Source organism: Gymnoscopelus braueri (assembly GCF_963280865.1).
Source record: "Gymnoscopelus braueri genome assembly, chromosome: 16".
Lineage (NCBI taxonomy): Eukaryota > Metazoa > Chordata > Actinopteri > Myctophiformes > Myctophidae > Gymnoscopelus > Gymnoscopelus braueri.
Window position 1 is genome coordinate 3,522,122 of NC_137616.1, and position 25,069 is coordinate 3,547,190.

The 25,069-nt window shown below is 41.9% G+C and overlaps 1 protein-coding gene across 1 annotated transcript; it reads right to left on the minus strand.

Moving 5' to 3' along the window:
- Positions 1-13,042: 13,042 nt before the first annotated feature.
- Positions 13,043-23,023, minus strand: LOC308102621 (uncharacterized protein; the record flags this gene model as incomplete). Its single annotated transcript, XM_080452422.1, has 9 exons — positions 13,043-13,066; positions 13,809-13,910; positions 15,359-15,471; positions 19,874-19,975; positions 20,418-20,555; positions 21,908-22,009; positions 22,215-22,352; positions 22,680-22,796; positions 22,951-23,023. The coding sequence occupies 9 exons, from the start codon at positions 23,021-23,023 to the stop codon at positions 13,043-13,045; spliced, it is 909 nt and encodes a 302-aa protein (XP_080308548.1).
- Between the last annotated feature and the right edge of the window lie 2,046 nt (positions 23,024-25,069).

Consider the following 25,069-nt stretch of genomic DNA (forward strand, 5'->3'; position numbering starts at 1 on the left):
CGAATGGGGAACACAATTGACAGGTGCTTGTGATTGGTGCGGGGTAATGAATCACATCACCTGCCAATTGTGTGTCCCAAACATTTGTGCGTCCTAAAGGAAGTTTACATATATTCAGTCCTGCAATCATTCCAGGCCCCTCGCCCCGTACAGAAAGTCGTCCGTGTGCAGCTCGTGGAAAAGTGGAGATATTTGACTAAACACACGTTTTCTGGCAGAACTTTCAAATGGATATGAAACTAGAGGACAATTTATGACTCCAAGTCTTAGGAATTAATTATTGGGTGAGTACAGACGGAGTTTAGAGCACTTTTACGGCCGCGCAGATGGTCACTACACAGCGCGTCGGTGAGGGTGATCTATGACTGTGTATTTGGAATACATGAAATGTATGTAAGATCGCAGACATTCTAGGGCTACAGCACCACGCTGTTGTTTGTCCAAAACACACAATATCTCCTCTCCCACCGACGTCATGTGTTCATTTATCTTCAGCCGTACAGACTCCATTTGACACGTTTTTACCTCCTTTATGACACGTTTTTCACCAAGATCACAGAGTTATAAGTCATAATTATAGAGTTATGCTATCGTGCTGCGCATGACCTATGGTTATGACGCGTCATGGAGTTGAAAAAATGATGTTGGGTGCGTTCGAAAATTACGCACCGGAGCACACTCGCCTATTAGTTTGTATTGGCCAGTGCGCTCAGTGCTGTATTTTCGAACGCACCCGTTGTGACACGCAGTTAGTACTTCTGGGGCAACGTCTTTCAAACATGCGCATTACACGTTCCAGGGTGTTGCCATAATGCCTTTCGCCACCTGGTGGAGGGGGTGTGTAACTGTCACTGAAAAAAAGAAAGACAGACATATATTTTACTGTCTGTCATCAATCAATGAATCAAGTCTATACAGACTTGATTCATTGATTGATTGACAGACAGTAAAACATTTAGGTTAAAAGGACACAAAACTAAAAACGGGGACTTGTTTCCATTGTGGTCCTATGTATTCAATTAATCAACAGAGCATTGAATATGAACACATTAATACATGTCATCAACAAATACAGATCCCTCATTTCAATGGGAATTAATTTCTAACTCCTAAGACAGATAGACAGAGAGAGAGAGAGAGAGAGAGAGAGAGAGAGATAGACGGACGAACAGACACGTTGCAATCTTGTAGATCGGCTATTTTCGGCACACAGCTAAGTACTAAGTCATGCATTACGACGCCGTCACGGCCCGCCAAAATACATTTTTAAAGAAAAGATGACAGCTTTCGTTCTCGGCTTTCGGGAGGTGTAGTTCCAGACTCTACAGCATTCGGAGATTGTGGAACAGTTGTCTGGCTGAAGACCCCTACACACTGTACGATATTTGACCCAATTTGTCTGTCGGGGAGCTTTTTTGGTGATCGCCGACAAAACCACCGATATGAGTCAAGATCGGGCGTTCCTCGGCGAGGTGTTGATCGCGCAGTGTGTAAGGTACTCCGAGAAGAAACACCCTGATAAAGTACGGTCGACGAGGTGTTCCCGACAACTTTTAGAATTCAAACTTGTTGGATATTTGGGGCTATCGTCCCCGATCTAGTGCACGCTACATCCAATGAGAGCACATTACAGCCACGCACCGTGGCTAGTCCTCCCGCATAGAACCGCAATATTACCGTCCAGACAGTCCGGTCTTGTATTAAGTTAAACATGAAAAAACAGATTGATAGAGTGAGCGAGCCTGCTCGACGATGGGGCTGTTTAATATTAGAGAGGAATAGGGCTTGCAGAAAGAGAGAGAGCTGTGTGTGTGTGTGTGTGTGTGTGTGTGTGTGTGTGTGTGTGTGTGTGTGTGTGTGTGTGTGTGTGACGCATGTATCTCTGAACAGTATTGCCAGGTTTTGCGAGAGAAATAAGCAACCAGGTCTATGAAAACAAGCCCAACAAAAGCGACTATATATTAGGCTGCATGAGCACTTTAAACCTATATACAAATAAAATGGCCGACAAGCTCACAACGCGTCGCAGCTATTTTCAAAGAAAAAAGACAACATTAAGAAATAAAGCCAAATAAGCAACTACACTTTGGAAATAAGATAAAAAAGAAACGCAACCACCAATATTTTTTACAAGCAACTCGCTTATAATAAGCGGACACGGCAACACTGCTTCTGATCTGAATTGCACCCTTTTGAAACGTTTGTTTCAGAGAGGGAGAGAGAGAGAAATACAGAGAAATTGAGAATTATTTAATGTCAATCATTAGCGTCCTGTCTCGGTCTCGTGCATATACAGTATAAGGGAGCCTTTCACGTTTTCGTGAGACGTTTGTAATAAAAACAAATGCATGTATTGGGTCGGGATCACATCATGGTGAAATATCTTAATCGATGAAGCTATATATGGAGCTCTGTCTGGTGTCAACCCACAAGAGACACACTGGAAATCACACGGCAACTTTTGCAAGGGAGAGGTGGTGTTGTTGTTGTTCTTTTTCATTGATGGATGAACGCAAGAAACGATCTGTGCAACTTGTTTGTGCGATGATCTGCAGTGAAAGATCAAGGAAGAAGAAAAAGAAAATAATTTGCATTCAAAAATGGATTGGGAGACGTGCCCAGCGAGGATTGGGTCTTTTGCTGAGAGTTGGAGGCCTACTTTTGTAGACATAATTGTTGGTGGTCATCGTTATTTACAAAATCTGAAACGTTTGTGTGTGTATACCAATGCATTATTTGTCACTTTGTTTCGAAAGGTCCTATATAAATAAAGCTTTATTATTATTATGATATAAACGACCGTTTATGTTGCTGCCTGCTTTTATTGCCGTTCGACAATGATGTGTGGTTGTTGTTTTGTCTTTTTTAAATCTTGTGTGTATACTATACATTATGAAAGAAAGTAGCCTATATCTCCCCCCTCAATATATGATAGGAGGATGATAGAGATGAGTTCAGGCCAAAATAAAAAGCCTCCACCTCTAATTACACCTTTTAGAATAACACTAATTTAATTTTGGAATGTGTCATGTTGATTTAGTTAGCCCAACAACATTTCTTATTCCTTTCAGAGTAAAAGCTTCCCTTCTAAGCTAATTATGAACAGTTTGTTTTATTTTTGCATTTTATTTTGAAAGGTTCACTTAGACAGGAAATGGGTGTAGCTTGTTTGAGGTGACTTGACTTGGATTTTGGGAACAATGGAAAGTTTGCTGAGCATAATAGTTTTTGACCGTATTTATTTATTGAGCGGTTCTTTTTGGACTTTTTAAGTTTGATTATCTTCGTTAAAATGGCCATTATGGGGACTACCCATACTAGGTTGTAAGTCTGTTAGTAGGTTTGATAAATAATTTACCACAGAATTTGTTTTTCTAATAACTTTGGAATACAGTAACTACATTTGATCTATTGGAAAACAGGTATGTCTGTGTTTACATATTGTGTACATTATTCCTGCATTGCCTTTTGTTTAAAAACTGTGGCCATAACATTTCAGTAGTTATTCCCATTTTCCACTATCTCTCCCAGTGTTACCTCTGTGTACCCCAAGGGGTACATGTAACCCCATTTGACTGATACTGCACTAGTTTATATACCCCATGAAAAGTACTAATAACATGAGCTTGTGAAGTAGTAATTGCATTAGATCTATTGGAACATTTATATTTCCTGAAAAGTAAATCCAAAGTTTCTGCTCAGCAGTGATGATACTTCTTTTTTTCCAATAGTATTTTAAAATAATATAATTGAAATAACAGTAACAATAATAATTAAAATTGCATATAATGAACAGAAAGCTGTGTGGCATTATAGGAATTACAGGGTAAAAGTGGTTGAAAGGAAAATAATGCAAACATAAAGCGTGTTCCCATTAGGGAACAATAGCAACAAAGCCATCATTAATAAAATGGATAAATAAAAATGAAATCACCACATCTAGTATAGAGAGCTAAAATATTCCACTGTGCCTATTATTATTTATATATATATATATATATATATATATATATATATATATATATATATATATATATATATAGAGAGAGAGAGAGAGAGAGAGAGAGAGAGAGAGGGAGGCACAGTGGAATATTTTAATCAACAAAAAACATTCTCCGTTTACTCGGGTTCACTACAGTTGGAGTGCAAAAAACCCTGCTCTTGGGGACCCTGGTTGTGCTGGCCCTGTGTAGGTTGGGGCTTAGAAGCCTGAGCCACGTACTACTGCTGCTGCTGGTGGTGCTGGGCATGGGAGCCCCTCGAGGCTCAGAACCCTTTTGTGGTTGGTAATAACTGGGATGGGGCAATTGGGGCATGTATGGGGAGGTGGAGGGAATGTATATGGCAACGGCGCCGGTGAGGAACGTGGTGAGTCGTCATCACACTGTGTCTCATAAATTAATGCCATGACCTTGGCTTTTAATTTTGGGATTCGGCTCCCTCTCTGGAGTCTGCCTCATTTCGTTAGCTACCCCTTTACCAAAAATTATAATCAATGTATGACATACATTGTATGTCATGACCTATACATTGACTATATCACTGCGTGGATATGAGTCTGGTGCTTCTATGAGGACGTTGTTTTTCCAAGGGGCGGGATCAAAAGAATTACAGTCTCCCATATTAGAATACTGGGCCCTGATTGGTCACCCCAGACTTCAGGAGCAGGAAATGGATTCACAATGGACCCAAATCGCAGAGGGCAATTTTATTTATTTATTCGCACTGGCAGATTTGTCTGGTCCCAGGCTACTGGTGCGTGCAGTTGATGTTGCAGGTGAGGATGCTGGTGCTGATGAGACTGAGAGTGCAGGTGATGAGGGCATTTCACATGCTTCGGGAGTTGCATGGGAGAGGCTGAGTTGCATGGGGAAGTATTCTGATGATGGTGTGCCAGGTGTTGGTGTTTGTGACTGTGACGGATCATCAGCATCTTCGTTCTGATCCTCTTCTTCTACTTCGCTAGCTGGCAAATCAAGCTGGAACAGAGGTTAAACAAAAAGTCAAGAAAACGTTGTCAGTGGTGGAAAGTAAAGTACAAATGTGCTCAAGTACTGTAATTAAGTACTACGCATTACAATTATTTTAAAAATATAGTTACTAGTTACTTCTGGAGTTTCATTATTATTACAAAACATACATTAATCACTTTGGGCCTATGTACACAGTTTAAAAAAAATTGATAGATAGATAGATCTGCTCATTTCAAAACGTTTTTTATACATTCTGCAGAATGAGCAGCCTACTTTTACATTTACTTTAAGTACATTTGTAGGCCAATACTTTTTAATACATACCGTTGTCACAGATTGTCGTTGGGCAATGTTGGGCTTTAAAAAAGCCAGCACCCTCAAAAGCCATTTGGTCCGGCTTGTCTGTGGCTTGGGGGCACTAACACTTTTGACTGGCTTCAAATGTTTTGAATATTGTGTTCTCAGACAGTGATGATTGCCTCGTTTCAAGTTATTTCACTTGAAAGAAGAAAAGCAAATGAATGGTGAAATTATGTTGTGTCTGTTTGGAACTGCTATAGCCTAAATGCATCGTTTATTATTACAACAGAAGAAACTAGGTAGGCCTACAGTAAATACATATACATGTCTCACCTGAAATGTCCAAATCACTGGCCATTTCCTGCAATATGCGCTCCTTCACAACTCTGTCTTGATACTCATGGGAAATATCATACAGCAAGGGCTGCTCCTGCAAGAGCTCCACCATTCGACCGTCCTTTTCTGGTGTCCATGTGTTTTGTGGATGGTTCTTTTTCTGCGTCGCTTTTTTAGGTGCCATTGTCTCCGGTTTGTTTTGCTTTGGATGCAAATTAACTTGGCCTTCGACTCTGACCCCAGCATATGTGTAGTGACACTCCCCCAGCTACCTGGTACTGTTCTCTCATTGGTTGAAACAACTCACTGCTCGCAGTGCTGATCGGAGCCCCTTTCACATTGCATGATTTCCAGTCGGCGACAGAGACGAATATCAAACCTGCTAGATATTTGAAACGGTCGGGAAGCCATCGCAGAGCACGATGATCGCGGCCAAGTCCTCTCGCAGAGCCTTTCACACACAGCGAGCATTATCTCGCCGATCAAAGGCCGATCTGCGTCAGAACGGGAGGTTTTGTCGGCGAGCGCCAAAAAAGGTCCCCGACAGCATTAAATATCTGTTCTTCGTAGCAAAAAAACACAACATCTATAGCACATGTTGGGGGTTAAAGGGATTCTAGGCAACTTCAGAGATTAAAAAAAAAGAAAAAACTGTTGTCAAACACCGCCCCTCCCCCCCCCCCCTCCTCATCAGTAGTTCGTTTCCCCGACCACCAGGGGGTGACGCAGGGGGGACTTCTGAACGGGCCATGCCGAAAATAGGTTGCTTTATTCGGATACAATGCGTGTCACTGCCTGCCCCTGCCGGTTCTCAGAATTTTTATTTTTAAATAGGCTCTGTCATGATTAATTGACCACATATATGAAGTTAAACAACTAAATTCTATCCAAACGCTATCTTAAAAGTAAATTCTGTGCCTCAAAAAATAAGTTTGAGAGCATTTTAAAGTTTTAAAACCGAAAGTAAAAACACTGCAGAGAAAACAATGGCTGCCGTTCCATTTTTGTCGGTTGCACTCGGTTCCATTCGGTTTCACTCGAACTCGCCACATGGACACGGAAGCGCACATGCGTACGTTTCATTTACGTCCCGGACAGAGCCGGATACCCGGATGTCAAAACATAAATAGTAGGGAAATCACCTGATTCGGATGCTATCAATGCATTGAATGGGACATTATCACCTTTTATTAGACCATTGAATGGGCGAAATAGGCGACATACTGACCTACCCGCGATTTATCAGACCATTCATTGGGTGTTATCAAGACATACTGACCTACCAACGGAGATGACTTAAATAGTTCAGTTTCGGTTTTGGTTTTGGTTTCGGACCATGACGGAGGCGCGCAGTCTCAGGCGAACTGTCACCCTGTGAAGGACCACCGAGGGAGCTAAAGCGACCGAGTTACTGTCCTGAGCGGTGTGACGTTCGCCTGAGCCTACTCAGCGCCGTTGGAGTTATGTACCGATAGGCACAGAATCGTAAATATTGTTGTGGGGACTGCTCCGCCTCCAAGTAGGTCAGTAGCTCCTGATTACGCCCAATGAATGGTCTGACAAATCGCGGGTAGGTCCGTATATCGCCTACTCGTCGCCTACTCGCCCATTCAATGGTCTGATAAAACGTGATAATCTCCCATTCAATGCATTGATAGCATTCAAAGCCGGTGGGAAAATACGGATTTCAGAAAGTTTCAATGCAGTAAAACACACCAGCATCATTATATAGTGGCTGATAGAGGGGAAGAAATGCAAAATATATATATTTAAATCAAATAAAAATAAAGTGGAAAAAGCGGCACTCCAAAATAAATACTGCAAGACAGTGGCTCAGTTTCTCATTTTATTGCGAGCGTTCTCGCAATAAAATGAAAATAAAATGATTTTCCACTTAGGTGGTTTTTGATTTGATTTGTATACATATACATACATACATGAGCACCCACTGCCTAAACTAAGAAGGGATCCAGAGGAAGCGCACCAGTTTTTCTTTCTTATATATATATAAATATTTTAAAATGTAGGCTTAGAGTTACCTAGAATCCCTTTAAAGAAACAGTGCTCTTGCTGCAGGTGAACAGAGATTAAAGCTAGATGCAGCCTCAGGACTTCCACCTTTTTCTGGATCAGGGCCCACTTGACAATCTCCAAAGCGTTCACGGCCCACCCATCTGACCACTTAACGCGGCCAAACGATTGCCGTGTTAAGTGGTCAGATGGGTGGGCCGTGCATGTTTATTTTAATGATCAATCAATCCATTGTGTTCTGGAAATGAATATCAAATCAAAACAAAACAATTAATTTGGTTCTCTGGTTTAAACTGAAATCAATCATAGATTTAAATTTGCTCAATCGGCAAAGAAAATCCAAATTACGCTAAGGAAAACACAACAGGCAAGATTTCACACAAAATAAAGGCACACAACTGAGCTTGTAGATCTACTGTTTTCGGCTCTGGGCTTCACAGGCCTGCAACAAGTCCTTCATATTCCCTCTAATCCACACAACTTTATACTTTAGTTTATATCAAATCATATCAGATTTATTTTGATCACATAGAACAGTGGTTTTCAAAGTGGGGTCCTGGGACCCCCAGGGGTCCTTGAGGGAGTTCCAGGGGGTCCCCAGCCAAAGGATTGATAGGTACCAAATGGACCCTGTAAAGGTTGACCAAGCGGCCAAGGCTCCAAAAACGAACAAGTTCAGAATTTGCAGATCGTTGAGTTTTATTCTCCGGGAAACAGTCCAATATGCAGCAGGTAGATAATGAAAAATAAATAAGACGTGGAAAAAGAGACTTACACAAATTATAGAATTACTTAAAGCATAACTAAAGACAACAAACCATACAGTGACTGCATAAACAGGCTATCCCTTAACTAAGGGCCCTGGCAGCTCTGTCTCACGGCTGTTAACGCTTTGCTTGCCAAGTTCAACTAACTGACTGTCACTTGCAGCCTCCCTTAAATAGGGAGTGGATCCTACCACAAGCACAGAAACAATTAACCTCAACATTAGCTTATCTACAAGCTTACAACTATCTGATGAATAAATAACCTACCACATAAATAGATGTTGTACTTTAAACTAAACACCATTTTGGGTTTGCATTTACTTCAAAAAGACATAAATACTTTGCTCATTAACATAGTCAAACTCTACAGTACATGGCACGTTCCACCCCTTCTTAAACCCAATTGACTAGCCTGCTCTGTTTCGGCAGTTACCAGTCAGATTCAGAGGGTGCCAGTACTGCAGAGGAAAGACCAGATGACCAACAAACATTTCAGATCAGTTCCAATACACAGTGTTTAAATAAACAAAGTTTGAACCCCTGAAGTCTGTGTCATTTCTACATTGAATACAGGTAAAAATCATATGCTACAAATAGTCCCTTCACTCTTAGTGTGTCTATGTATAGGGCACGGGCTGCCCCGTGACAGACCCTATGTCTGTAACACCGAGATGAACCAAACATACCTGTATGATAATATAACCCTAAATTATAGGATGATATGTTGGCAAATTTAAGGGCATCACTTTGATTATGAAACTTTGCACAATAACTTTGTGAATAAAATGCATTTTCCCCCCAAGTTTATATACAATAAAATAGTCAAAATAAAACATTGTGGAGGTGAAACATTACATGTTTAACGCCATTACACCTTATTGAGTCAAATATTTCAAAAATATCCTCCTGCACTATTTAAGGTACACACTTATCTTTTAAATATTGCTGTTTGTTTCTTTGTTTTTAAGTTATTCTCAAGAGTCAGAGTGACAGACACATTGACCATTTCTTATTTGCATTTTAAATGTGTCTGGTCGGCCCACTCAGCACAGCACAGATAATCTGTACACTTTAGGTGTCATTGTCTCCCAAGTATCCCCCAATTTACTCATTCTGGTATCTAGTGATTCTCATATTCTCACATTTCAAATCCAATTTGATTTGCATTATATGTAACTCCTTTTGACAAGATTTCTATCTCTGGAACCCAAACATAAGAACATGTTTTATCATTAGACATGATTAAGTATTGTCTGTCCAGAATGCCTTTATTGTCTTACTAGAGATAACAATGAAATCCTGATCAAAATAGTTATCTTGTTGCATTTACATGTGTTATGAAGATGAAGTAGCAATCACTTAGCTGGGGACCCCCTGGAACCCTGTCAAAGATCCCTGGGGGTCCCCAGGCCCTACAGTGAGATCCATTGATCACATAATAGTATTATGTGATGTTTGATCACATAATAGTATGGCAAAGGAAGAACTAACAGAAACACCAGTGTGTTTGGTGGTTCAAAAAACTCATCAACATTTAACATGACTGAAATATTGTCATTCATTAGTAAACACTCCTCCACTCTGTGTGCAGTGCAGATAAAACCCAGAGAACCAATAAAGATATATATATATATACATAGATACTGTAGATAGAGAGAGAGAGAGAGAGAGAGAGAGAGAGAGAGAGAGAGAGAGAGAGAGAGAGAGAGTGTATATATAGGGTTGGGACTGAGAGATCAATGTTTGGAATTTGTAGAGACACAGTGACAGAATACCTGAACACATCCTCGCAGTAGAGAAAATCCACCACAGGCAGACCTGGCTCCCAAGAGAAGACAGACTACAGATTACAGGAAATAAAATGACCCCCGCCACCCCCCCCACCCCCCAGTTTTGCAAACTGTTAATAAAGTATTCAATCAATCAAAAACTATGTACCCACTACACACAATGTGGTGGAAACTTTCTCAAAGACATCAGAAACACATACTTCCACACATTACAAACACCCAGAGAGAGCTTGAAAAACATGAGCAATGACAAAAAGACCATACCTGCTGTGAGAAGTACAACAATGTGCAAACACAGCTGAACGATTTGTGAACTGTTGTGACAAAAGGATATCCAATCAACAATAACCTTAAGGACTACTAATTATTATGCGTTTCCCTGCACTCTGTACAGAGTTGATCTCGAACATAGAAATACTGCACTGCACATGTGAACGGAGCAACTATCATTAACCTTTAAACACATTCGAATAACTGATGCTTTTTGTATAGTATTTTAAATTGTTTGCTATTTGTCCCAACAGGTTTTATACAACGTGACTGCAAAGGCTTGACAATTGCTATTAGTTTCAAAACGTTTCACACCAAGCTACCTTTGCCTGCACTGCATGTATTTGTACGTACGTTGTTTTTGACACTTGCTTTGGCAATGTAAGCGCGGTTTTTCCAATGCCAATAAAGTCTAATTGAAATTAAATGAATTGAGAGGAGAGCAGAGGAGGTTTTAAAAATATACTAAGCAGTATCATCTCAGTATAACAAAGGCTTTGTACTCGGACCCACGTATCTCTGGCCACCAAAGTCCACTCGCCCCAGGCAAATCTGGTGATCTCGGAACGGTCAGACCCACAAATCCAGCGACCTCCGAGCAGTCGGACCCACAAATCCGGCAACCTCGGAGCGGTACGATCCACAAATTCGGCGACCTCGGAATGGTCGCCGGACACACCAGGTATTTCTGCCACGTTTGACGTCTCAGGGGTACCGAGACTAAGGGGGGATTATTTACAATTCTGTTATTGAAATCCAAACATACTTACCCTGTGAAATCACCTTTCTCAGTTTAGAGCAAAAATCAAGCTATTTCCTGATTTCACCTTTGTTATTACATCATTTATGCCAATTATTCTAATGACAAAAGGTTGCATGACTTAGTTATTGGGAAGATAATAATGTCTGGACATGTAAACGTAGACCTATCGGCCCTATTCCAGGTTCAATTTCAACAAGCCACTAATTACTGATTTAGGACTAGGCAAGAGGCGTTTCCCAGCAAACTTTGGTTATTCTGTGGCACCCCCCTCACCCGCCAAACACCTGAGCTAACCCTTACATTATGCATAGGTGTGGTTTGGGCGTTACAATGATAAAACCAATCACCGTGCCAGAAGCCATTGCCTTTAAGAGAAGACTGCGCTAGCCGTCATCCCCGATCCAATATATGCTCTAGCCTATCTCCCTGTCTGCACTGTTGCTTGGTCTGATTATTATAAGCCACATTGGGCTTGTTTTCCTTCTTTTTTTTAATTTTTATCCAAATACATTTTTATATTAATTTGTAGCCTATTGTGTTCACAATAAGCAACTTGTCATATTAGTCAGATCCGGAATAGTATATGAAAGCCATTTAAAATATTTATACTATTGGTACACACCGGCTGCTCCCAAATAATTAATTACATCATGTTGCGACAACGCTCCTACAGGCAGCATGGACCTGGTCGACCACAGGGCTGGGCGGTGGTACACAGACATACAGTAGCACATGGGTATAATAAATTGGACAGTTTTAGGAAAGGTCTATATGTACTCACGTTGGCTGTTATTGTTCTATTTCCACCATTCTAATGGATTACAGGGGTGTGTAAACATCTCTGAAGTAGCTCCATAGTTTCCTCTGAAGTTAACTTACATCCATATTGTCCCCGTTATCTTTCATCAACCACCTTTGTTCAATAATCCCGAACAGTCTATACTTTAAGTTTACATCAATCATAGCCTCTCAAACCCAGACACATTGCTGCGATGCGTATGTGCGTCGCCTACCTACCTAAAATAACAGACAAGCTATCAACGCGCTGCGTCATGTCGTGTCGACAGCTTACAGATCTGTTATTTTGGACAGCATAAACAATGAGGCGTGCGCGCGCCACGGAGTAGCCTAACACTAAACCAAAAACATTACATTACGTGGTCAACAACATACTAGACATGTAACTTCCTTGGAGCTTTTAATGCAGTGGTTCTCAACCTGTGGGTCGAGACCACAATGGAGCTCCCAACGCCTGGCGAGCTTGTAGATCTGCTATTTTCACAATATTTATCTGTGGAACCGAGTCAAACAAAATGGGGGGTCCCCAGTTCAAATATGGTTATTTTGGGGGGTCGATGGCCTGAAAAGATTGATGCAGTAAACATGAACGTAGCGTTTACGTGGGGAATATAATAATATAATATATATAATATATAATATAATATTCACCCGCAGCTGGGTTTAACAAGACAGCAGCCAAAATGAAAATCACAGATGATCCGATGAGATCATCTTATAAAAAATGTAAGTGCTTAAGATTTTAGCCCAAACCCAACGGGACCCGACCCGGCCCGTCGGCACCGGCTGGGCCGGGTCAACGTTTTTTTTAATCCAAATAAATTCATATATTAATTAATTTGTAGCGTATTGTGTTCACAATAAGCAACTTGTCATATTAGTCAGATCCCCAAGAGTATATGAAAGCCATTTAAAATAGTTATACTATTCTTACACAGCTGATGCCAAATAATCAATCAGACCAGCGCAGCGCAAAAGTAGGTCAAATCAATCAACTGTCTTGACTGTCAGTTGTCACGACGGCAGCAGCAGAGCCCCCTTTAAAGTTTAAACCATAACATGACATACAGAATGGATCTTCAGACAAACTATTGATTGTTTGTTGTTGTTGGTTGTTTTTTGAATAAAATATAGACTGTTGGAATAGGGTAGAATGACTCCTGTTCTTAACGAATTACCAAGATTTAATGAGAAATAAGGCTTCTTTAGAAAAATTACTGACAGGCTGGGCTGGGCCTAATTTGTCAATTATTAGTCGAGCCGGGCTGAAATATATAGGGGATATGAAAGCTCTAGTTAGTAGTTTGAAGTGCTCATGTGGCCTTATAGTTGCTTCTTTTTGTTTTCATAGACCTGCGGTTGCTTATTTCTCGCCAAGGCTGGCAACACGGCTCATGGTCCAACGCACAAAGCCATTGCAGTGTCTGTGTGCACTTGGCGGGTGCTTTTAGAACCCACTATCCCCCCTCCCAAAGCCGTACCCATGTGTGGGTTCAGAATGGCAATGTGGGGGATATAGCAACAACACGCCCACGGGCACGCCTCCACGCGCAAATAACGGTGTCGGCATAATGGGTGACGGGTAGAGCAGGTGCTAGAATAACATATTGGGGTAGGGCAGCTCCATTATCAGTATTTAACAGGTTTAGGTTAGGGTTTAGGCTGGGAAAACTGCCACGGAGTGGGGCCCCTAGAGCGAATGTCCCCCCACTATTTAGCAATCGACTGGTCTATTTAATTTTTCCCGACGGCGCTGGTCTAGCACCCCACCATTTCTCACTGTGTTGCACAGTTGTTGTTGTGTATTGGCTGCATGCTTGCCTCTCGCCACAATGATCGTTCTGTTACTGGCTACGTGCAGTTGCTCTCTCAACTCGATCAACTAGGTGCCAGACAAAGGGTTTATTTGAGTTCAGAAAAACACAGCAATGATGACGAAAAAACTCTGTAGAATGTAAATAAGTAATCAAACTAACTTAGTCAACTACCTCTGACATCTACCAAATATGTACGATGATTATTTAACAATCCAAACAACACACGTCAACACACAGTGAACAGCTACACAAGCCGAGCAGCTTGTCAGCACTTTACTGCACTTTAATTGTATGCATATCAATGAACATAAAAAGTATTGCATTCATATGAATGAACATGACTTTTAAGGAGGGAATAATACAAGATAATAGAAAAAACGTTTGAAATTCCATCATGTTGAATCGAAAATAAGATTCATACACAAGATAAAACTAAAATCTATACACAAGAAACAAATAGTTTATTTTATTCAGTCATGTTGATATGGTCAGATTATATGATTCCTCAGTTTTAGTATCCTTTGTCATTGTCATCCTGGATTAGACTGAATGATCATATATGTGTCTGTGTGTGACTAAGCAGCCAATAGGCTTTTTTACCTGTATGAGTCCTCGTGTGTCTTTTTAGAGTACTTTTGTCAGCACAGCCTTTACCACAAACTGTACAAGAAAAAGGCTTTTCGCCTGTATGAGTCCTCATGTGTTTTTTATGATTACTTTTGCTAACAAAGCCTTTACCACATACTGTACAAGAAAAGGGCTTTTCACCTGTATGAGTCCTCATGTGTATTTTCAGATTACTTGTGTTAAGGCAGCCTCTACCACAAACAGTACAAGAAAAGGGCTTTTCACCTGTATGAGTCATCACATGTGTTTTTAGAGTACCTTTCTCAGCAAAGCTTTGACCACAAACAGTACAAGAAAAGGGCTTTTCGCCTGTATGAGTCCTCATGTGTTTCTTTAGATCACCCTTGTGAGCACAGCCTTTACCACAAACTGTACACACAAAGGGCTTTTCCCCTGTGTGAATCATTGTGTGACTCTTCAGCTTTCCCTTTTGATTAAACATTTTGCCACACTCTGTACAACTAAAACTTTTCTTCCCTGTGTGTCTCCTCATGGAATGAGTTTGTTTCGATGATTTCAGGTCCTGGGACAGCTTGCGCTGTTCTCCCACATTTTGTGTCTTGTGTGATATCAGTGTGTTTATAGCTGACTGATCTCCCCTAGTCTCCTCCCAGTCATCACTGTCTTCAGTGTCTGATTCAGAACAGTGTGAAGAGAGGAGCTGGTCATCACTAGTTGGTTGTGATGTTCCACAGTCCTCTACATCAGCTTGTGTTTTCATGTGTTCAGTTGGGGTGCCGGCTACAGGCTCTGTCTCAATGTTTTCATCATCATCTTCACTTGTCACTGCTAGTAATGTCAACGTTGACCCACCAGCCTCTTCTGGTCTTTGAAGTAGCTCCTCCTGTTCCTCTTTAATCCGTGGAGGTTGTGGTTCCTCCAGGACCACACTGGAGCTCCTCTCATGTTTTGGAGATTTTGATTCCTCCTTGACCAGACTGGAGTGCCACTCCTCTTCAGGGGAAACCTCCTCTTTACACACAGGGTGGTGCAAGAAGTCTAGGAAAAAGATATAATGAGACTAAAAGGTTTGAACTTCACATTATGTCATGCAGTGTTCCCTCTGTTAAATGAAAAGCTTCATCCACTTCGGTGCCCAGGTGCAAGACAAACAAAAGTTCAACAAAAGAAAATAAAGTCTGCACATTCGATAAAAAGGCTCACTTGATTTAATTGCATTGTAATTGTTTTATTTTCCTTGTTTCCTGTTGTGTGTCTTTGAATCAGAATCAGTTTTATTGTCACATCACAGGTTTACAAGGTAAAAAAGTGGGTGAAATTCGTTTTTGTACATCGTTCCCATCGCAACGTTAGTTTCCATAGAAAGAAGAGGGGGGGGGAGAAGAAGAGGGGGTGGGGGGCAAGTGGGAAGGAGATCAAAACAAGAGAGCAACAGAAGGCCAGACAAGTTATCTACATATTTACAAAGTACCTGAGATAATAAAAAACTAAAAAAAAACTAAGGTGCCTGAGCATAGCAGCAATGTATGTATACTGTGCATGTTATACTTATACTGTGCATGATATACATATGGACGTTAAGGTGCTTAGAGGAAAAGAGCACAATAAAAAAGACAAAAAAAGTCAGTGCGTTATACATGGGATTAAGGTGCAAAAGGTCAGTGCGTGTCCACCTAGGGTGGACTGACCCTAGTATAATCCGCAAGTAGCTCCATGAGGGAGTGCAACAAAAAGTCATTTGTACCTGGTGTAGTCCACAGGTGTGTCCGAGGGGGAGCTAAGTCCAAGTCATTGTCCCTGGTATAATCCACAGGTGTGTTCAGGAAGAGCCAGAAAAGTCTGCACCGCTTGTTGTCAGGCTGCTGAACAAGGCCTATGCCTCATTCAGGCTTATGCCCCATTCAGCATTCTGACAGCAGCCGGATTAAAACTGCACCAGTACCTGGTGGTGGAACTCTTGATACTGCGGTAGAGCCCCTTGCCCGGTCGCGGTCGTTGTAGGGGTTTGAACAGTCTGTGACTTGGGTGGTGCTTGTCCTTGATGATGCGCTTGGCTTTGACCACGCACCGCTTTTTGTACAGTTCCTGGAGCGCTGGGAGCTCGATTCCCATTATCCGCTCTGCCGATCACACTACTCGCTGTAGGCTGATCTTTTCTCGGGCAGTGCCGTTCCCGTACCAGGCCGTGACACAGCCTGTTAGGATGCCTTTAATCTCTCAACAGATTCGGCACTGCGTTGGAATCTGTCGGGGAGGTTCGTCATAACATGTGCGCATGGGCGTGCCTTCAGATCAGGAAGCGGGCCGCGCTTTACCCAATCAAATGTAGTGGGCGGGATTCACGTGTCCGTCGATCCTTCCCCCCTCGAAACAAACCGAAACTAATTTAACAATAGCGTCCGCGGAGCAGACAAAACCACGGAAATATATTCACATTTTAACTTACTCTTTCATCATAGAAACAAGTGGGCTTATAACCAATACGATCCATGTTCTCTGGGAGAAGTGGTGTTAGTGTTCCGTGTAGAAATATTGTTAGTGGGAATGAAAACATAGTCGCACCAACCGGAAGTGATGCGCTGAAGGTATACAACAAACACCGGTTTCCTTGCGCTCTGGCGTTACGTTTTCTTCCGCCCAGAGCCAACAGACATAGAACAAACAGCAGAGGGCGCTGTTTTTCATTTTCAGTTGGCGATGGGTTCCCAGATTGGGATGCCTTCAACAGAACTGTTGTAATACAGCCTGAGGATGCGATGTCCTACTCCGAGCTTCTTCAGGCGGCGGAGCCAGTACAGTCGCTGCTGAGCCTTTTTCCTCACGTGTGTGGTGTGCGTCTCCCATTTGAGGTCCTCCTCGATGTGTACTCCGAGGAACTTGAACTCGCTGACCCTTTCCACTGCAGCACCGTCGATGAGGATGGGCGCATGGTCTCTCCGCGGCCTCCTGAAGTCCACGATCAGTTCTTTGGTCTTGTCGACGTTAAGGGAGAGGTTGTTCTCCCGGCACCAGAGTGCCAGTGAGTTGATCTCCTCTCTATAGTCAGACTCGTCGTTGTTGACGATTCGGCCTATCACTGTCGTGTCGTCCGCGTACTTTATGATTATGATTTATGACTTTTACAGTGGTCAAGAATATTGTCACCACGGGTGCTGCAGGTGACATGCTGGTGGAATTTGGGAAAGACCTTTTTTAAGTCTGTCCGGTTGAAGTCGCCTAGGCAGATGACTGCGCAGTCCGGGTGGCGATTTTCTTGTGCACTGATCGCCTGGTGTAATTCCCTCATAGCTGTGTCCTTATTAGCTCCAGGATGAATGTAAACAACGGCTACAGTCACAATGCTGAAGTCGCGTGGTAGGTAGAAAGGACGGCAGGCTATGATTAAAAGTTCAAGGTCTGGTGAGCAGTGACTATCTAGGATTTTAACATCTTTGCACCAGTTGTTGTTGATCAAGGCACAAACTCCCCCCCCACGTTGCTTACCGCTTAGTACAGTGTCTCTGTCTTTCCTATACACGGTGAAACCAGGGGGAGTGATGGAAGAATCAGATGCTAACTCCGTTAGCCACGTCTCTGTTAGCACAACAATAGACGTGCTCCTCGTCTCGGTGTTGTATTTAACGCGTGCCAGTAAGTCGTCCATAGTGGTCACTGTTCTTGATTCACACAGAGATCTAACGTTCGCTAGCAGGATTGAAGGCAGTGCAGGTTTATATCCACGTTTTGTTGTTCTTACGAGGAGACCCGCTCTTGTCCCTCGTCGTCCTGGTCATCTCTTTCGCCGCCTCGGGTTCGTTCCAGCCGGAACAAAGGGAAGCCCTCCCCCCACCCAGCCGAGTGGAAGGTTTTCGGCAAAAAAGTCCGGAATTCTGCGTGTAATCGCTGTGCTGATGTCCATAAGTGCTTGTCTGTCATAACTCCTTAGACACCCGACGGTGTAGGGAAAAAAGAGAAAGCTAAAAAATACTAAAAGGACGAAAAAACGTTGCGACGCTCCGGAGCTTGTACGGAAGCAGCCTTTCTCCATGGCGCTCCCAGAGTAAAGCTTTGGTATTTGGTATTCGGAAGAACTTCAGCTGTGCATACATTCTCCATTTCCAAACCATTTATCAAAGACTGGGCCAGCGTTTTAGGCCATTGCCGGCAACGTAGGCCATTGCCTAAGGAGGCAGTTAGTAGAGGCGGCAATGTGTCGTAGTATTCTGAAATGAATGCTTACACTTGCGCGATCGGTATTCTATCACTTGTTTGTCGTTTGCAAGTCACATCACTGTTTGCATGAGTGAATTAACCTTGTGATACTGCATGTCTGTCTGTCTGCTGCTTGGAACTGGTAGAGCTGCGGCGGGGGGAGGGGCGGCTGTTAAACTGACGACGCTTGCAGCTCACCTCTCCGCTCTCCCATATTGTTGAACAGTTAATGCAAGTAAAACCAATCAGTCACACGCTACAAAATGCTATCAAATAAACCACCATCAGTGCTGCAGTTTAGAGGAAAGAAGGTGAGAAATGCTTGCTATCTTCTGTTATATGTAGCTGTTGATATTTTATGAACGCAAAAAAAAGAAAAGGGAGGGGACGCATCCAAGAAAGCCTGCCTAGAGCGGCAATTGGGTCAGAACCGGCGCCGATCAAAGACACTTGTTAATGGCAGCAACAATTCTAGGCAGCCTGAAGAAGACTGTAAGAGCCATACGATTGCTGTTGTTATTTTGCACTTTGATGAGGTCACTGCAGGGCATGGTCAAGGACAAGGTTACCAGGGTATTTAATAAGGTCCTTAACACTTGCGTGACTAAGCGGCCAATCTGACCGATTTTGAGACTTAAGCATACATTTTCACAAAGTCTTTATAAAAAGGCTTTCCAGTAACAATAACCAAAAGCCAAGTTATATTCCCATTGACTTCATTGGAATTATTATTTTTTAAACGCTGCCCAGTGTCTACTTGATATATTGTACCTCTGCTGTAGCAGCTCGGTGCACAACACCAACACACAAGTATAAAATCAGATATTAGACCTCGTATGGATGTGACTGGAAGAATTATTAACCGATTCGTCTTCGCCCACATCTTCCAAAATCGGTGCGCTGACCGTGCTCTGCGCTGTAAATAGTGTGGCCGTTGTTTGATACATTGGAAGAAGCAAAGGGAGCTGAATGAGAGGCGGTCTTTATTATTATTTTTAAAGTATTGACTTGTAAATGTTAGATCAGTGAGTCTTCTGCAGCAGGTTAGTTAATACTGAAGTAGAATAAACTGCAAAGCAACCGAACCATCGTCCGATTCATGGTACATTTAGATCGATGCAGGGGTCCATGCATGTCACATTGTTAATGCTTAAATCGATAACCGATTCATTTCGGTTCATCTTCACACTCTCAGTACCGGCCCACTTTCACCAATAAAAGAAATAAAGACAGAGTGCTTGAAACTTACTGAGATCCAGGTGTTCTTGTGAGTCTTTAGTTTCCTGCTTAATAGAAACAGTCCTGGCTGGAGAACTGATCTTCACCTGCAGACTGGACTCCACACACTGATCTGGAATGAAGGAATACAACATGCACTTTAATAATAAGGATTTTGTGACAAGAATATGGACTTTAATAATAAGGACTTTGATGCGATATGAATGAAATGTGCATTGCATGTCTGAATTCAGCGCTGAGTTCTGAATGCAACATCTCCTGTTCGTTTTCTGATTGGGTTAGATGAGCATGTTTACATTAAAAGAACATGATAAACACCTATGTAACCACTGAAAAAACTATCATTATTGTAATTCTGGCAAAAACCGGGACAAATTTGTAGTGAATGTTGAAACCGGGTTTCCGGGACATATTATGTTTTAGAGATATTAGTAGGGACATGCAACGTGAAAGCGGCACAATCCCGGCCAAACCCGGGACGTCTGGTGACGGCTCTGTCTCTCTGTTTTCATCATCATCACTTCGTACTGCTAGTAATGTCAACGTTGACCCACCAGCCTCTTCTGGTCTTGAGAGTAGCTCCTCCTGTTCCCCTTTAATCTGTGGAGGTTGTGGTTCCTCCTGGACCAGACTGAAGCTCCACTCCTCTTCTGGTGAAAGCTCCTCTTTACACACAGGGACGTGCAGGAAATCTAGGATAAAGATACAATGAGACTCTATAAAAAGGTTTGAATCTTGTACCTCCACTGCACGATCCATATCCATGGTAACAGCAAGCCCTCAGTCTTCATTGCGTTCATTCAATCACTATCACTTTTTGTTGCCATGTCTGCTTTTTATAAACGACCTTTGGGCTTGTTTGGCGCTTGTTTTCTTGTTTAGGCGGCTAATTTGTGCCTGATGTAAAATGAGGTAATATTAAAATACTACAAACGCACGCACGGTGAGATTTCATGCTTTTTAAAAGCTACAATAGACTATAGATAGATATCATTAATTTAATTCCCGCATTATTTCACCCGCGGTTTATCCAATATTAATTAATAATTACATTACATTTCACCCAAATCCACCCAAACTGCGGTTATCCGCTGCAACCATCCGTGCACTTCTACTGTATAGCAATTATTACGATCAGAATATAGTGCTTTAACCTTTTAACAAAAAATATCACTTACCCTACCTTTAAGGCCCGGCCGTAACTGTGCCCTAACGAACAATTACCATAATTTTAGGCCCGAAAACCCGGAAAACCATTTTCTTTATTCAACACTTCACTTTGAGCTGCATCCCATGCAGCCACTGCCATTTTGGTCGGCCTTACCGTTTGTCCGCTAGGGGCAGCTGAATTTTTTTTGGGGGGGTAATAGAATATATTTTTTTCATTTTTCTTTCACGTAACCCGAGGCACGGACCGGCTCGACTAAATAGCATACATGTTCACAAAATAAAAAGGCTTTCCAGTAACAATAACCAAAAGTCGAGTTATATTCCCATTGACTTCATTGGAATTATTCTTTTTTAAACGCTGCCCAGTGTCTACTTGATATCTTGTACCTCTGCTGTAGCAGCTCGGTGCACAACACCAACACACAAGTATAAAATAAGATATTAGACCTTGCATAGCTGTGGCTGGAATAATTATGATTACAGATTACAGATTACTCTTCGCCCACATCTTCCAAAATCGGTGCGCTGACCGTGCTCTGCGCTGTAAATAGTGTGGCCGTTGTTTGATACATTGGAAGATGCAAAGGGAGCTGAATGAGAGGCGGTCTTTATTATTATTTTTAAAGTATTGACTTGTAAATGTTAGATCAGTGAGTCTTCTGCAGCAGGTTAGTTAATACTGAAGTAGAATAAACTGCAAAGCAACCGAACCATCGTCCGATTCATGGTACATTTAGATCGATGCAGGGGTCCATGCATGTCACATTATTAATGCTTAAATCGATAACCGATTCATTTCGGTTCATCTTTACACTCTCAGTACCGGCCCACTTTCACCAATAAAAGAAATAAAGACAGAGTGCTTGAAACTTACTGAGATCCAGGTGTTCTTGTGAGTCTTTAGTTTCCTGCTTAATAGAAACAGTCCTGGCTGGAGAACTGATCTTCACCTGCAGACTGGACTCCACACACTGATCTGGAATGAAGGAATACAATATGCACTTTAATAACAAGGACTTTGTGACAAGAATATGGACTTTAATAATAAGGACTTTGATGTGATATGAATGAAAAATGCATTGCATGTCTGAACTCAGCGCTGAGTTCTGAATGCAACACCTCTGTCTCTCTGTTTTCATCATCATCACTTTGTACTGCTAGTAATGTCAACGTTGACCCACCAGCCTCTTCTGGTCTTGAGAGTAGCTCCTCCTGTTCCTCTTTAATCTGTGGAGGTTGTGGTTCCTCCTGGAACAGACTGGAGCTCCACTCCTCTTCTGGTGAAAGCTCCTCTTTACACACAGGAACGTGCAGGAAATCTAGGAAAAAGATAAATGAGACTCTATAAAAAGGTTCTTGTACCTCCACTGCAGTACCTAAAAACTATCAACAGATTACTCTTTGCCCACATCTTCCTAAATTTAAATGTGATGGTGTGCTGACTGCGTTCTCTGCTGTAAATAGTGTGGCCGTTGTTTGTTTACATTGCAGTGCTCTCATAGATGAAGCGAGACCAGCTGAATGAGAGGTGAATGAGAGGCGGTTCTCATTATTTTGAAAGTGATAATATCGGTTCATCTTTACACCCTCAGTACTGGCCCACTTTCACCAATAAAATGAATAAAGACAGAGCACTTGAAACTTACTGAGATCCAGTTGGTCTTCAGGTTCCTGTTTAAGGTGGTCTTCAGTTTCCTGCTTAATAGAAACAGTCCTGGCTGGAGAACTGATCTTCACCTGCAGACTGGACTCCACACACTGATCTAGAATGAAGGAATACAATACACACTTTAACTCAAACACTGCCAAGGACGACTTATGACTAGACATTTTCAGTGGTTATCCACCAGATGGCGCTGCTCTCTACAACCTAAGTGACCATTTTCACCCTCAAGTCAAACAGAACCAGGAGATCACGTGATCGAAAACTTCCTGTGTAGCGTTCCTGGGAAAACAGCTGTATCTTGAGTTCTCTTTTTTCCCCCTGCATTTTGGCGAGGCATGCTATATTCAACAGCCTGTAAGAAGGGAAGGAGGAGTCTCGGTGATACCCTCCTTGCTTAGCAACTGCCGGACGATCGATCATACATGGATATAAATATTCTGTGACCAGTTGAAAAGGTAAGAAAAACATGAATTTTTTTATAAGATATATATTCAACAGCCTGTAAGAAGGGAAGGAGGAGTCGCGGTCATTTCTTTATTGTCACGGCAGCACAGTGATCCCCTCCGTGCTTAGCAACCGTCCTTGGATCGATCATACTGGATATAAATATTCTGTGACCAGTTGAAAGGGTTAGAAAAACTAAAATCGCTGGCAGTGGGCAAACGCAGCCAGAAATAAGTCTGGCAGTGAATGAGTTAATAATAAGGACTTTGTGAAAATAAGGACTTTGATGTAACATGAATAAGGACTTTAGTAATAAGGACTTTGATGTGACATAAGGACTATGGGTACCCAAAGTAGGGTCGCAGGAAGGTGCAGATGGCAACTTGAAAAATAAGATAACATTTTTTTAATCGAGAAACGGGAAAACGTGTCCTCTAATGTCGAATGTCCACTTACTTTTCAGAATTCTAATTCAAAAAGTAACAAAGATAGCAGATGATTTGTGTGACACTGAGTAATAATAATTTATGGGGAAAAAAACATTAAAATATATATGTAAATTAAAATATGGGGATACAAGGTTTCTGCCCGACGATATGTAAAAAAGGAAACACAGCTGCCATAATAACCAAGTGACACGTCAACATGTGTCACTTGATAGCGGCGGCCATCTTGAAGGGCAGAGACTACATAATAAAGGATGCCCGTCGCCCCTAAATTGATGGTGAATCACAGGGTTTGTGACGGAGCTTGTAAACAGTGACTCTTCCGTGCTATTACAAACTTTATTGACAGTTTTTAAGTGCCATAACAGGGCGCGTCGAGGGAATGAGGTAGATAAAGGAGTTAGATTTTCAGCTTTCCAGCATGGAGGCAACATCACAGAGCTCACATGGATGAGTCATCAAAGAGATGTCGGATGGCTTGGATCGACTTAAAGAAATTTCTAACGTTCAACAACCTATCCAAGCACAGCCGTGTTTGTTCACGGCATTTTCACAAAGGTAAGTTATTACCAAACACATGAAACTGCTGTTTTGTCTCTGCTAACTTAAAGTATAGGTATTAGTTAATGGCAATGCCAACTAGACTAGGTTAGCCCAGCTGTGTTGTTCCACATGAACTTGTTACACAACAATATGTGCAGAGCTAAGACACATAGCTTTTGATTGATTGAATAATGTATTAACAATTTGAATAACTGAGTTACATAACTAATTAGCAATGTTGTTGTTTTTTCTCTCCTGGCAAACCAGCCATGGAACGGACAGCAAGCTGCTGTACTGAGCAACACTGACCCTGCAACAGCACCAGATGTGGAGACGGATGGCACATTATTATCTTTCTAATAGACGTTCTATGTTAGGTTATATTTGTGCATTTATAATGTCTGCATTACATCTCTTCACTGAAAATAGCCAATCTACAATGGCTCCTTCACAGTGACCCTGGTTCTTGACAAACAGGTTTCGTGCAAAGACTACAAATGATGCGGCAGGCAACTCAAGGCAGCATGCCAACCTGATCGGGTGACCAGTCACATGCTCTCTTCTCCTGATCTGATTTGGCATGTAACACTAATTAAAATGTTCATGCTTACAGGGAATGAATCGATACAGAGCCCAAACGCCAATATGCTTCATATATCAATGCTCAATTATGCTCAATAAAAATATATTCTAAAATCAATCTAAAAGTTGTCTGTCGGAACTGCATTCATATGCAAAACGCTAACATTTTTAGATTGGAGCTGGACAATCAGTGATGACCCTCCTGAAAAAGGCGTCTCCAGAGACACAATCTAGAAGTGAAACACAATTTACACATGAAGCCAGACAGGGTAACGATGCCCCGTTTTCAGTCATTTGTTATTCAAACTCAATGAGTCTGTCAGGTAGACACAAGTAGGCAGGCTGTTTGTAAATG